This window comes from Meleagris gallopavo, chromosome 12 (assembly GCF_905368555.1).
Source record: "Meleagris gallopavo chromosome 12, MGAL_WU_HG_1.1, whole genome shotgun sequence".
Taxonomy (NCBI): Eukaryota; Metazoa; Chordata; class Aves; order Galliformes; family Phasianidae; genus Meleagris; species Meleagris gallopavo.
In genome coordinates this window covers 5,264,832-5,278,445 of record NC_139415.1, presented here as the reverse complement: position 1 = coordinate 5,278,445, position 13,614 = coordinate 5,264,832, and the positions used below count along the sequence as shown (strand labels likewise).

General features: G+C 36.5%; 1 protein-coding gene across 15 annotated transcripts in view; it reads left to right on the top strand.

The window, feature by feature from the left end:
• The window catches only part of ENTREP2 (endosomal transmembrane epsin interactor 2), a 122,449-nt gene that overhangs the window by 81,634 nt on the left and 27,201 nt on the right, over positions 1-13,614 (top strand). For all 15 annotated transcript variants that reach the window (XM_085234425.1, XM_085234431.1, XM_085234421.1 and 12 more), the window contains exons 6-9: positions 5,314-5,474; positions 6,093-6,228; positions 10,907-10,982; positions 11,762-12,352. In XM_085234425.1, the coding sequence (XP_085090551.1) occupies positions 5,314-5,474; positions 6,093-6,228; positions 10,907-10,982; positions 11,762-12,352 (964 nt within the window). The remainder of the gene's footprint in view (positions 1-5,313; positions 5,475-6,092; positions 6,229-10,906; positions 10,983-11,761; positions 12,353-13,614) is intronic.

The following is a 13,614-nucleotide window of genomic DNA, read 5'->3' as shown; positions in this document are numbered from 1 at the left end:
TCCTCTAGTGATGACTGAGTTTTTTGCTCAGAAAAAAGTTGAAATGGAAACTGAACTATAATACCAACTAAATATACAAAGCAATCTGATGAAACTCTGCTTATTTTTAAGCAAGATAGGTAATCTGCTTGTATTGCTGTTTTTAACTTGTTTAACAAGTGAACTTTTTGCTGGCCTAAAATTATATAGTGTATGAAGTGTATTCAAACCATATAGATTACACAACATGTAGAGACAAGCTTTTTTGTTTAGCCTGCATAGGAACACAGCCCTTTATGTGAAGTTCAGTGCTCTCTGATGTGTTGTCTGAAAGAAACTGATCAATTTGAATTTTTTTAATTGTGCTTTTTCTTTGTGCATTGATGAGACAATCTCAGGCTGTTTTGAAATACTTTCGTTCTAAAGCATAAGAGAGACCATCTAGAATCCAGATTCATTGGTAGCTGTCCTGTTCTCAGTATCAGATTGTTGCTGCTTATGGTGCACTTGTCCTGCTGATTATTTGAAAGTGTGCAATGCTTTTGACATATTTGATGTTGAACTAACACATTCTTTTCTAAGTGAGTTTTTTAAATAACCTTTTCTTTACTTCTGTCACACAGGCCATTTTATCACTAAACTGTTTACTCTGAACCCTCAGTCATAGCTGCTAGGCAGAGTGATTCCTGAAAACATGTACAGTGTGTGTGATAGCTTAGAAACACCTATTAGGTATGGTGACATACTTTGACTATAAATTACTGCCATTTCCTTTCACAACATGTTAAATAAAATCTCTCTTAAATAAAAAAGTGTGCCAGAGAAAAGATAATAAAGAAGTCCAAACACTTTCCCGTTTCTGTATTCCAAAATAATTATTCTCAGAATAATTCAAAATTGTTAAATTTATATTTTGCTAAATTGTTTGTTAAATTTTGCTATTACTCTGAAGAATAATTCCATTGTATTTGTTTCTTTTATTTTTTGTTAACATTTCTATCGTGTCATTCAGATAGGTCAAACAATGTAGTTCACTGTAAGGATGACATCTTGCTAGCATTGTTCAACCCATTCTTCTGATGTATAATGTTGAAATAATAATAATAATTTTAAAAATCTTTTGGGAGATGCTGCAAATTAAGCGAGAATTGATCTTAAGTGATTAAATACTCATAAATGATATGAGAAGAAAGTCTTTATTCAGGTTTTGTGGGAATTACCCATACCTGGAATCACTGATGAACAAGTCTTACAGATCTCAGTTAGAGGAACTTAGCACACTGTATCACCACAGGTAACTGTTCCTTCAGAGAGTATTTACAGTCTTCTTTTGCTGTTTCATCAGTTCGCTACTTGATAATTCTTCATCAGTGTTTACTTGAATATACTCAGAATATTAGAAACAACTAGCCACAATCTTTCTGATCATTTCAGAGGCTAGCTTTTGTGAGAATTTTGAGTGAAGAGCTGGAAATTTGACTTGACAGTGGAAAAAAAAAAAAAAGAGTGCATTTTGTAGCCTTATTTCTTACCTTTCTAATGGTAAGAACTGGAAGGAATCCTGTTCCTTCCAAAAAATATTGCTGCTTTCACAAGGAAATGACAGCACCTATGCCTTGCTACACGTTCTAATCCTGCTGGAAAGGTCATCAGAGTTCAGTCCAATGTCTCTGGCTGTGTGGAGTTCCTTCTATGGCACATGGACCTTTCAGCAAAACTGTGATTTCAGAAAACTTGAACCTGTTCTGATCTACAGGAAATTATATCCTTCTAACATTTGTGTTTCTAATTTGCCTGTTGATAACAACTTGCTGCTGATGCTATCAGTAACTTCTATCTTAACTTCAGGTTCAAGCAATGGGTACAGAAATGCAGCATTGTAAGGCTTCTGTGTTTACCCTTCTGCATCTGTTTTAGTTTTCCATCATAACTGCAAACCAAGTCACAAATGACACTGTTCTCAATATGAACTGTAGATCTGTTCTCCATTGTCTGGTGGATTTCTGAAAGTTCTTAGCATCCACCAGGTCCAGCTGGAGTATTTGGGATTTCCAGTGTTAAGGCACATCAATTTATGCCTAGTGGATATGTTCTAAGTGACTGTTGCTAACTATGAAGTTATGCCAAGCTTTTTCAGGTGTTGACTACTTACTGTATTTAGCACTGGTGCTGTTTACTGTTTGTCCTCATCTGCAACGATGTTGTCTGTTGCTTCTGCAGTTATCATTGGTTTAATCCCAAAAGCCTGGCTGGAAGCGTGCTGAATGGTTTAATAGTGTGAGCTATTGGTTTTGAAGTTACACTGAATGCAGCTTCAAGATGTGACTTTGCAGGCTGTACCAATTTTTTTGCCATCAAACTTCTAGAGATGGATTATTTAGTAACTACTTTGTAATACAAAAAAAAGTGCATTTCGTTGCAAGCGTTTGTCAGTCTTCCTCCACCTAGTGCAGCTCTGTCTGCTATCAGCATTTTCTTACCATTCCTCTTCTAGCTGTCTCCCCTAGACACTTTGCTTTGTCTTTGAACTCCTGTTAGTCTTCAATATTTGAGACTAACTCTTCAGGATTTTTAAAATACGTTTTACTGTAGGCAGAATAAATTTTTGCAGGCCAACAGAGAATAGGAGATATTGTAGCATAGAATAACACATGATTAATTCTTGTTTAATACCTTTTCCACTGTTTTCTCAAGGAGGTCTGTTCTTTCTGATAATCCCTTGTATTTGCTGTTATTTCATTTCCTGCCAGTCTCCCTCTTACAGCTTCTTTCAATTTAATTTCTGTGCCTTCCAGCAGGATGATATCATATAGGTAAACTGTCACTTACAAACTCCTCTCCAAATATGTGCCTCTTTCATATCCATTTTGCCACTCATTTTCAGCACTGGTCAAACAGTTCATTGCTGTGATTTGTATTCGCAGTAAAGCTTCTTGGAAGTGGTGCAGAAGATTCTACTGTGAAACTGAACTGCATCTAACAGTGAGGTCTTTTCCTTCTTGAATCGCTGAAATCCCACAGAATGGATGCTGATACTTCACTCGCTGTGAAAGTGCTCTGCATTAATTGCCTTGTTCTGAGAAACATTAAGTCTGTTGCCTCTTATAGATAGCTGAATTAAGTGAGCTCCAGGGAACTTAATAACTGAAGAGATGGAGCCACCTCTTTCCTAGTGGAAGTCAAACCTTTATTCTCCTGGCAGTGTATGTAATTGGCCTGTGGGAGACGGTAAAAGTTATAAAAGAAAATTGCTTAGTGTCATGACTATAAAAGACTACCCAAATCATCAACACCTGTAGGAAAATTACTATCATCCTGATTTTGTTGGGACCAAGTAAGGTACAAAATATGAGCCTGAATATATAGAGATGTCTTCATTGTGATAAATTTTTCTAAGATTTAGGTCACTTTTAAGGATTTTTTGTTTTTGTTTTTGCTGGCAGTAGATCAGTATTTAATCTTTGCCTTTGTTTCCTTTTTTGCTATCAGATTCTTCAGAGTTATGTGTTTATGTGATAACAAACTGATGATCGATCACATAGGTTTGGTGTTCATCAGTTAATGGAATGTAACATATGTTTGGGAAACAGATGTAGAAAGTTCAGGTGAATTTAAAGTGAATTACTATAAAATGTTTCTTTTTTCTCTATGAGAAACCTGTAGAAGTGTCTGGTTATACTCAAAACAACAGTATCACATCTCATGGGCTTAAAAGCATTAGACATGTTATGTAATGGAGGAGTGAATGAAGTAGAAGTCTCTTATTGCTGTAACATTAGTAGACTACGAAGTCTGAAAGTCGTTGGTTATTGGACATAATAGAAAGTGTTCTGCAGAGGAAGTTCTTTATTTACTAATTGTGAAAATGCCTCTAGAGATCAAATGACTAAGCAGCTACTAGTTCATTTTCCCAAGTAATTGAAATAGGTCCTTTCCAGCCCTCTGTTTTGTTGCATTATTAAAAATATGACCTTTGAAGCAAAATGCATTGATCATGTTTGGTGGAAGTAAGATGTAGCTCAGCCTTCTAAATACCGAAGACCAACATGACTTGTAGTATTAAGAATAACTGACAATGAGAATTTTTCTGGAAAAATGAAAAAAATATGAAACTGACATTAAAAATGAAATAAATTACCCTTTATGGGGTCTCTGAAGATTAGTATTTTTCATTTTTACAAAAATGCTTTTTCATTTACCTGAAAAGTAGTAATGATGGAATGAGACAGCAGTTCACAAATTTCAGTGTTAAAAGAGAAATGTGCCTTGAGCCAATTTTCTTACCTCACTGATTTTAAAAGGCAGGAGTTGAAGACCAGGTTACCTAGTGATACAAAATAGTGGCATGACAGCAAAAAGAACATCTTGTCTGAAGAAGAAAGAAATCTATCATTTTTTATTGTAAATCCCCCTTTCTCCATGGCAACCATACAAAGCCAGGCCAAGGCCTCTGGGTTCCATGTGGTCTGCAGAATGGTCTGTATTTGATCTTGAAGTAGTTTAAGACTTTGATAGGCTTTTTTTAACTTCCTACTGTCAGTCTCAGAAAGGTCTTAATATCACTGCCATGCTAGAAGCTGCTTAGTTTCTTATCACAAACATTGACAGTACTCCACAGTATTATCACTTCTCATTATTCATAATGTTGGTTTTTTTTCTAGTTTTGAGATGTTCAGGTAGAATAAAAGTTTTGCTTATGTTCGTATCAGTATTTTAAACCTTTATTTAGCATGTGTGCTCTGTCTATATCACCAAACTATAAATGTTTATTAAGAATATTTTATAGGTATAATAAAGAACAGTTCTAACTGCTGGTTTTTTTTAGTGAAAAATAGAGTGGCTGTAGTCAAAATCAAATAAATATATAACTGTGAATTTCTAGTTTTATTTTAAGGTTTGTTTAGTATTATCTTAAGCACAAGGCTTTTCAGATTAGAAACAAAACTATGAAAATAGTTATTTTACTAGTTCTATTTATTGTTAATTATTAAAATACAGCTGGCTGTGTAGCGTTATAATAAAATTGTACTACAAGATAGAATTGGTTCTTGAAATGTTATTTAAACTTGTGTTTTCCACCCTAGCAGTAATTATCTTTTGTGTATCTCTTTGTCTTTGGTATAACTTTGCTTTATATTTTAGTAATTTGACTCTCAGTCCTTGCAGATCTCACATACTGTTTTGCTTCCAGAAGTGTCTACCATTTCTGTATGGATATTCACGAAATAGGATATTGGCTAGAGTTGCTAAGATTGACCTTTCATTACAATTCTTACTATTGGAAATGGTTTTATTTTCCTACCATCTGAAGGAATTTTATCTGTTCATTTTCAGTTTCTGCCACAGCGGCCACATTCTGCCAATGCAGACTGCATGACTCCACATGGGACAGTTCTGCATCAAACTTTGGATTTTGATGAGTTCATCCCACCAATACCACCTCCACCCTACTACCCACCGGAATATACCTGCACACCTGTGGTAGAGGCACAGAGGTGATTCTTCTTACCTGTAGTTAGTTATTCCATAGTTCTTAGCTACAGACTATGAAACTCTTTCGAAAAATATGAAGGAAATAATGCCATTCACTTACATTAGCTGCTGCTTTTCCTGAGAGATTATGTACATATTTTGCAAACTTGTTAGAACACTTGTGGAAATATTTTTGTTAAAGCACTGTTGTGATAGGAAGTGATTGAACTTAGCAAAGACAAGGCTAACAATAAACAGACAAGGATAACTTAAAGAAAAATGAGCTTATAGGTAATCCTTTTACAGTTAACATTGTACACTTGAGGTTGAATGTGAGATTTAATTTTCTAAGGAAATCATTACTCTGTATATGCATTATTGTGGAGTAATGAAAGGCATTAGTGACAGAAATGGACTAGAACAGATGGCTGGTATCCAAAAAGAAACAGTTTTTAATGATAAGAGGTGAATGAAGGTTTTGTTTTTGCTGTCTTATAAACTGCTTCAGTTGATTTCTTTGTACTACATTGGCTTTGAATTCAGAGAAAGCTCTATGTCATTGTGGTACAGATATTAGTATGCCGAATAGATCTAATGTAATTTCCTAATAGCTAAGTTTCCTTGTCTGTGTTTTTAAGCAGAAGTCTCCATTTGGAATTTCCTCATTCTCCATTCAGTGCTTTATATGAAGTCACCATTAACAGCCCAGGAATGCTGTATCCAACTGAGCTGCCACCTCCTTATGAGGCAGTGATTGGAGAAACACCTGCCAGTCAGGTAAGCAAGCTCAAGGGAATTTACTACATAGTCTCCAGATTTTCATGTGTGAAATATCAGTGAAAATAATCTAAATACTCCTTAGAGTATATAACAACTTTATTGGAACTATGAGAAAGGATCCATTGTATTTCAGACAAATACTTGCATTATACGTTTTGCCTTGTGTTTTACTATACAGTGTCAGCTCTAGTGAAACTAGAATCGTAATATATCTAGGTGCAACCAAAGCTAATTTGAGCAAAATTTTCTTTCAAGTGACTTGTCATAATTGAATAGTCTGGAATGGCCTTCTAAATAATTATATCTGTTTTTATAAACTCTAATTTACGGCAGAATTCACTAAAAACTCAAGGAGTCAAATAATCTTGCTGTTGCTTATTGGACATTAGTGGCATTTCTCCAAAATGAAGAAGTTGCTAGTGATTTTTTCACACTGGGGAAACCCACCACAGCAGGAAGCACAAAAACAAACAAACAAGCAAAGAAAACCAATAGTTACATGCAAAAAGTACATACATTCACAAAGTCTCTGAGAGGAAAAAAAGTTTATTTGCACAGTCCCTGAGCAGAGTACAATTTTAAAAACTCTAGATATGCCTAATTTTGCTACTACTTTCACTGACAAAGCAGCTTCTGACAACCTCTCCATTTCTTTCATTCTATCCTGCCCTCCACTGTCTGTTAAAATGTACAAGCTTACATAAAATGAACCTACATAAGCTGCTTTCAAGGTTTTTGCTGAACAGCAAAATTGGAGTTTCCAAGGCCAAAATGTGTTTTATCAGTGTTCCGTTGTTTTGACTTTGCAGTAAGTCAGAGGAACCTGCAAGTCCTGGAGGAGCTGATCTTTTTCAGAAATTAATTAAAAAATTGGCAGAACTGGTATGAATTACAGATGAATTGAGGGGAAGAGAAGAATCGTATATGTGAAAAGAAGTTAAATGTGGTGCTCACTAAGGTTTAAAGAAAGGTCTATACTTGAGCACAAAATTGCTTTGGGCACTTTTGTAGTTGAGATTCCACTTTGCATGTGCTTCAACATCCAGTAGCACAATAACATTAGCATGTGACAAAAGCAGAATGAACTAATTTGAAGTAGCAAAGTCATGTTCTTGCTATAAGAGAGCGCCAGATTTGATATGAAGATGTATTAACTTCTATTTTTCGGTGTCTGGGGTCCTTGTCAATACCTCACCTATTCATCTGGGGCTACCTGAATTCCAGAAGTGTTTGTCACACAATGGTAAGGCCTGGTGATTTTAGATTTCTAAGTGGTGGTAAATACACAGTAAGTGTATTTATGCCTGGTAGTGGCCGGTTAGGAATGCTTGTAGGAGCAAAGTAGGAGCAGGAACTGAGTATAAGAGTGAGATACATTGGCATTGCTAACTAAAGCCTGCACAGCAACTTTGTATTTGTATGCTTTTCTTGATGGCATAAGTTCTAACATTTTTTGCAGACAGTGTCCCAATCAATCTGTGAATGAAGGAATAGAGCCAGAGTCTAAGACAGTTTTAGATCTTCAAGACGAATCAAATGTAGTCCTAAATGCTTATGTGGTACAAATGTTCCCATCTAGTATACATCAAGCCACAGGACAAACTGAACTGAAATAACTAGATTTATAAATCCCTTAGGCAGACTTTGCAATGGTAATCATAGCAGAGCTTTAGTTACAGAAGTGCTTCTGGGAGCCATTACGCGACAATAATTATTAATCTCTTACTGATCATCAAGCAATAGATTTTGTTTGTTTTTAGATGGATTGAACTCCCTGGAGTTTTATTAAATTCTGTCAAATTAGACTCAGTACTCATGCATTTCATGCACAATAAATGTCAGTGCTAATTTAACCAGTTGCATCTAAACAAAAATTGCTGTTGTCATCTGTACTGATTAGGAATTCTGGTTTTATGACCATGGAAAAAAAAAGCTTTCCAAGCAATTTTCCATGGGAAGAATTGACGAGGATGTAGTAAAGAACAGACAGATTAAGGTTCTGGATAAATTATACCAGTGACTATTTTGTAAGGTTTACTAGATTATAGGCTGTACAGGTTTGTTTAGAGCATGTTTTTTCTCACTTTTTCTGTTGTTAACTTAGTGACAATTTGCCAACCATTATGTCTGAGGATGTGCAAGTTGATCTTTGTTACTCTAGGCAGTGCAGGAAACTGTGTAAGCCCACCTGCCATCTGTATGCAGCTGTGACCTAACTAAAATTAGCCACTGTTACCTCCTACAGTTAAAACCGTGATTCTCCTTTGCTCAAGAAAGATTAATCAATTCAGAATGCATATGAAGTGTATTTGGGAGTTATTTTAGATTTACTAGATCAAAGCTACAGATAGTTCTTTTTCTCTAGGAGAGATATGCCAAAACCTCAACTTTCACAACTGATTCTATAGATAGTAGACCACGACAAAGGTGCTAGACCATGTCACTGCATCTGCCAGGTGACTGAGAGAGTGTAGGAGGTCAGTAAACATTTCAGCAGGTATAGCATAGATTCGTAGAATGTCTTAAGTTGGAAGGAGTCTTAAAAATCATCATCATTAAAGACAATCCCCTCCCTCTCCCTGCTATCACTCCTCTTTTGATGCAGCCCAGGATATCATTGGCCTTCTGGGCTACAAAAGCTTGTGTTCAGCTTCTCGTCAGTCAGGATCCCCAAATCCTTCTCTGCTGAACTGCTCTCATTGAGTTCTTTTCCCAGCCTGTACTTGTATTTGGGATTGCCTCATCTCACACATGCAACCTGTCACACTTGGCTTTGTTAAACCTCATTAGATTCTTGTGTGCAATATTATTTTTTCAGTGATTAAGAATTTATGACGCAACCTAGCAAGCAAATACCAAACACTTGAAAAAATTATTTAATCAGAAATCTAGTTAGAGAAATCAAATATATTTATTTTCTTATCAAATTTTGTCCAGCACCAAAGAGCATTTCTTGCTTTGGACAAAACATTTCCCAAACTTAACATTCTTCTTACAAGCTTGCACTTGCTTCTGTAAACTTGCTCTTGCATTTCCTGATCTGAAAATAAAACTACAGTTTCCATTTTTGACAGTAAGCTTATTGCAAATCTCCTACTTGATGGAGGCTGCTATTTCAGCACAAGCAGCAGAACATTTCTAAAATGCCACTATAGTGGAAAAAAAAGTTTTTTTTTTTTTTTCCTAAAGACTATGCGTACATGAAACTGTTGTGCTGGATTGAGACAGTAAGGAGAACACTTCCACTCTGAGTTCCCAGAAGTGGTCTGCAACTTAAAATGATACCACAGATTTTTTTTTACCACATATAAATTTGCTTCGATGAAGAAATATCACAAAAAAATTTGCAAGCATATTTTTAAAAACATGACTAATCTTGCCTGTTCTTTGTTTCCAAATCCCCTATCCATGTAATGGTGAGGTTGAAGATTTCTGGTACTTTAAAAAAAAAATTATATTTGCACACTCTTAGAATCCATTTTTAAAATTGTAATAGGAAAGTGTTTTTTTTTTTTTGGCCACTTGATCATAGTAAGATATGGATACATACATAAAAAAAGAGTGGGCACAGTAATTTAGGTGTGTATATGCATTGATCTACATTGGCATGTGCCTTGGAAGCTTTTTTTCTTAATAGGTTCAGAGTGATAGTGTCACATTCAATTTTTTAGAAGGCCAGATACAAATTAAGCTCTTGACTAAAAGGTTTTCAAAGAAGTGATTGATGGTTATTTCTTAAGTCTGTAATCATCAGTAATGAGCTTTTAGTAGTTAATTACGGCCTTACAGAAATAGATTAGATGCTTTCTGCTAAAGATGGTTATCAATGTCCCAGTCACATTTTCTTTGTCTTTGGATATTTTTCATATGTAGTTATGAGCTGTTTATTGGAACCTTTTTTCTTTTCCTAATACCAATCATGATCACAAAGAACTGCTGAAAATCGAATGAGGTTGGCAGCAAGGTTCTGTTAAAATCAGTAGAAAGAAAATTTTCTAAATTTTAGTTGTTTGTGGATCGAGTTCATGGATCAGCAGGGCCAGTTCTGGGTTGTCTTCACGTAATTCTCATAAGTGAAGGGAAGTTACCCACTTAGATCTATTCTTTAGGAAAAAGATGACTCTAAAAGCAATCTCTGATAGGCTGGAGAGCAGCCTACCTTGCCAAACTTGGTTAGGTGTTGTTAGAGGGCTTAGAAATGTGATGGATGTTAACATCTTGTAAAATAATTAGAGAAAAATAAATCTCCTATGCTTGTTTTTATCATTGATTGTTATTCTCCATCCTGTTTTAGGGTGATATAATGTGGTGTCATGTCTGGGGAAAAAAAACATAATATGGAAAAATGCACAGTACTCAGTTTGCTAATAGCACCATTAGTTTTAAGCAGTGCAAACACTTGTGTTTGGTAATGTGGGCCTGCAACCCCAGCTGCATATGTATTCAAGATGAATTTAGTCTGTAGACTCTAGAAAAGTGAAAAATTGCTTCATGCGTGTTCTTTTGCACTGGGTTTGTTCCTGACACAAAGACGTGAAATACTCTATTTTTCAATCTGAATAGCAATAGGTAGTTATTTCACGCTGCCAGATGTATTGTTCAGATTATTAGTGCTGTACTTCATTTTGGTAAGCTGCAGATTGATGTGCTGTTTCATTAAACAATTTTCATTTAGGTCACTGGTACTGATCAGCAAGTATCTGAATCAAGCTTGGGTGAAAGGAATGCGACCCTGGGCTTCAGCACACAAGGTAATCATAGCATTATTGAAAGAGAGAGAGCACTGGATTTCTGAGTGGACTTTTCCTTCTCTTCTGCCATTCCCAGTAGAAAAAGACGGATTTGCTTCCAGATTATTCATGGAAGAACCTTTTCCTAGCCATAAACAGATATGGCTGGAAACACAGAGGAAATCAAAGAGGAGTCATTTTTAACGAAGTGTGCTCTATAGCTACCCTGGAAATGTACTCACTTTGATTAAAGCCTCTGAGGCAGATGCAGCAACTGTCATTTCTTTTTGAAGAATCATGCATATAACCAGCAGTTGGCTTCTCATTGTCAGCAGTGAGGGGTCCACGTAGCTTCCTCCTGCATGGCTTCTAGAGGCCAGGACAAGAAACCTGCTGCCTGAAGAATAGATGTGAGTGACATAGATGAGTAGCACCACAGAGCAGGTTTAAGAGTTTCTAAAAGAGGTCTCCTTAACATGTTTGTTGATGTGCAGGGCATTTCAAACTCTGTCTCAGCTAAATAGAATGTCATTAGGTTAAAAAAAAAAAAGCAAAAAACTGGGGGGACCTATCACAAATATAAGTGATCCAGAAAACTACTGCAACTTGAGCAGTGCACGTGACACGTTTTTAATATAACATTAAAATCATTATGTAGATGTCACAAATTTGGGAATAATGCAGAGCCAAATACTTATTTGGACAAGGGAACATTTTCATCTGAAACCATCTATATGATGAAATTAGGAGGAGGAAGATGTTCGAAGCCTTTATTTTTCTCTGAATCTCCTCTTTTGCAGTTTCTGTTGAGAGCACCTCATTGATGACCTCCGAAACTGCTGAAATCCCAGACCATAGCTGCTCCTCTGAAGATCTTTGTTCGCTGGAAGTTCAAGGATCTCTCCGTTCTTCAGATTTTTCTCCCTCCTGTACAAACTGTAAAGGGGCTACAGGCCAGAGCTGCAGCAGTCTGGACTACAGCACCCGCTGCAGGTTTCACAGAACTCGCTCAGAAGGTTTTCCTGATGAGGATGTCAGTTTGCACAGCAGAGTCTCTATGGACAAGTCTCAAGGACAGGAAAATGAAAACTGTGCCCATGGCAGATCTTCAGACTGTTCCTCAGAGAACTTCAGCCCCACAGAAAGAGAACTGCAGAATACTGCTCAAGAACGCAGTGTCTCATTACATTTGAAACAAATGAAAATCTGCTGTGGGGTCTTTAGCCAGCCTTCTGTCCCTTCCCACACCGCTCCCCGTTTGGGGCCTGCGAATACTTCATATGCAAGCAGTTCTGAGAGTACTGTCCAGCAGCATCATGTTACAAAACACCGCATTTCAAGTATTGTCCGATCAACTAGTGATCCTGTATCATGTTCGTCTTATATAGAAGGTACGTGTGGTACAACAAGGCTGATGGAGTGTGCAACAAGTGAGGGGTGTTGGATTGATGCAATTGGTGCTGCTGGAAGTTATTGGAAACATTTTTCTGTGTTGACTTACCTGTGGGGAAATTTAATTCCATACACAGCTTCTAGATTTGAAATTTTTTAAGAATGGAGGTGGTATAAAGTGACAGTGACATTAATTTTGGATTTTCTGAATTCTGAAAGAAGGTCCTAGTCTTTCTGCACTTGTCAGAAAGCCATCTCCTGAGTAGGTGCTTCTACCTCTCTGTTTGTGCTATACTGAGAAACTAAACCAAATGGTTGAACAGTAGCTGTGGTCTCTTTGGGAAATGATTAATTGAGCTGTCATGTGTTTCCTGAAGGTGACACTGACATGGACAGTTGTATTTCAGAGGCAGTCACAATGTGACTATATTGGACTGTATTGTGAAAGGTTTTAGAGTAGGAAAGGAGAGGCTGAGGCATACAGCAAGATGATGAAAGAAAAGGAGAGCTTGTGACTGAAGATAAGCATCTGTTAAGAATCTCTTTTAAGACAAGTAGAGGAGAAGAGAGGAATTATTAGCTGAATACTGTATCTTCATAAAAATCTGCTTGTTAATGGAAAATATATGTTTGATTTAGTAGGGAGAAGTTTGATCAAATAATAACAGAATGTTCCACATTCCAGAATGTGGAAGTGGCATTTGAGAAGTACAGGTTTTATGAAGGCATATAAGCTGTTCGGAGAGGTTAACGTGGAGAAGTGATTTGAAAGCAAAGATGAAGGCTTTGTTAGGCAGGTTGTGCTGATACGGAAGCATTCATTGGGTTTTCTAAGGGAAGAACTGACTACCTCAAAAAAAGTACACAATGCTGATATAGCTAGTTTTATGTAGAAGTGTTGATTCTGTTTTTTTCTGCATCATTATTCTCTTCCTTTGAATTTCAGAGACCTCATACCTAGTTCAGTAATTGACTGAACTACCTTTAGAAATCTGGCCTCAGCATGCTGTCGAGGAAATGTAGATCTTTAATCTAGAAGTCTGTGCTCATTTTATATCTGCTAGGATATATAGGTTCTATGAAGCTGTTGTGCAGGCAGTAAGTAGGAATTTCAGAATCCTTTCTGCTGGGCCAAACACAAGAACAACAGCTTTTTCTCTTCTAGATTCCACTCTGCAAGTTTTCCATATTGTGCTCCATATGCTCTTTGAGTAGTGTTTGACAGAGATATTAATGTAGGCAGCCATATCTATGTGCTCTA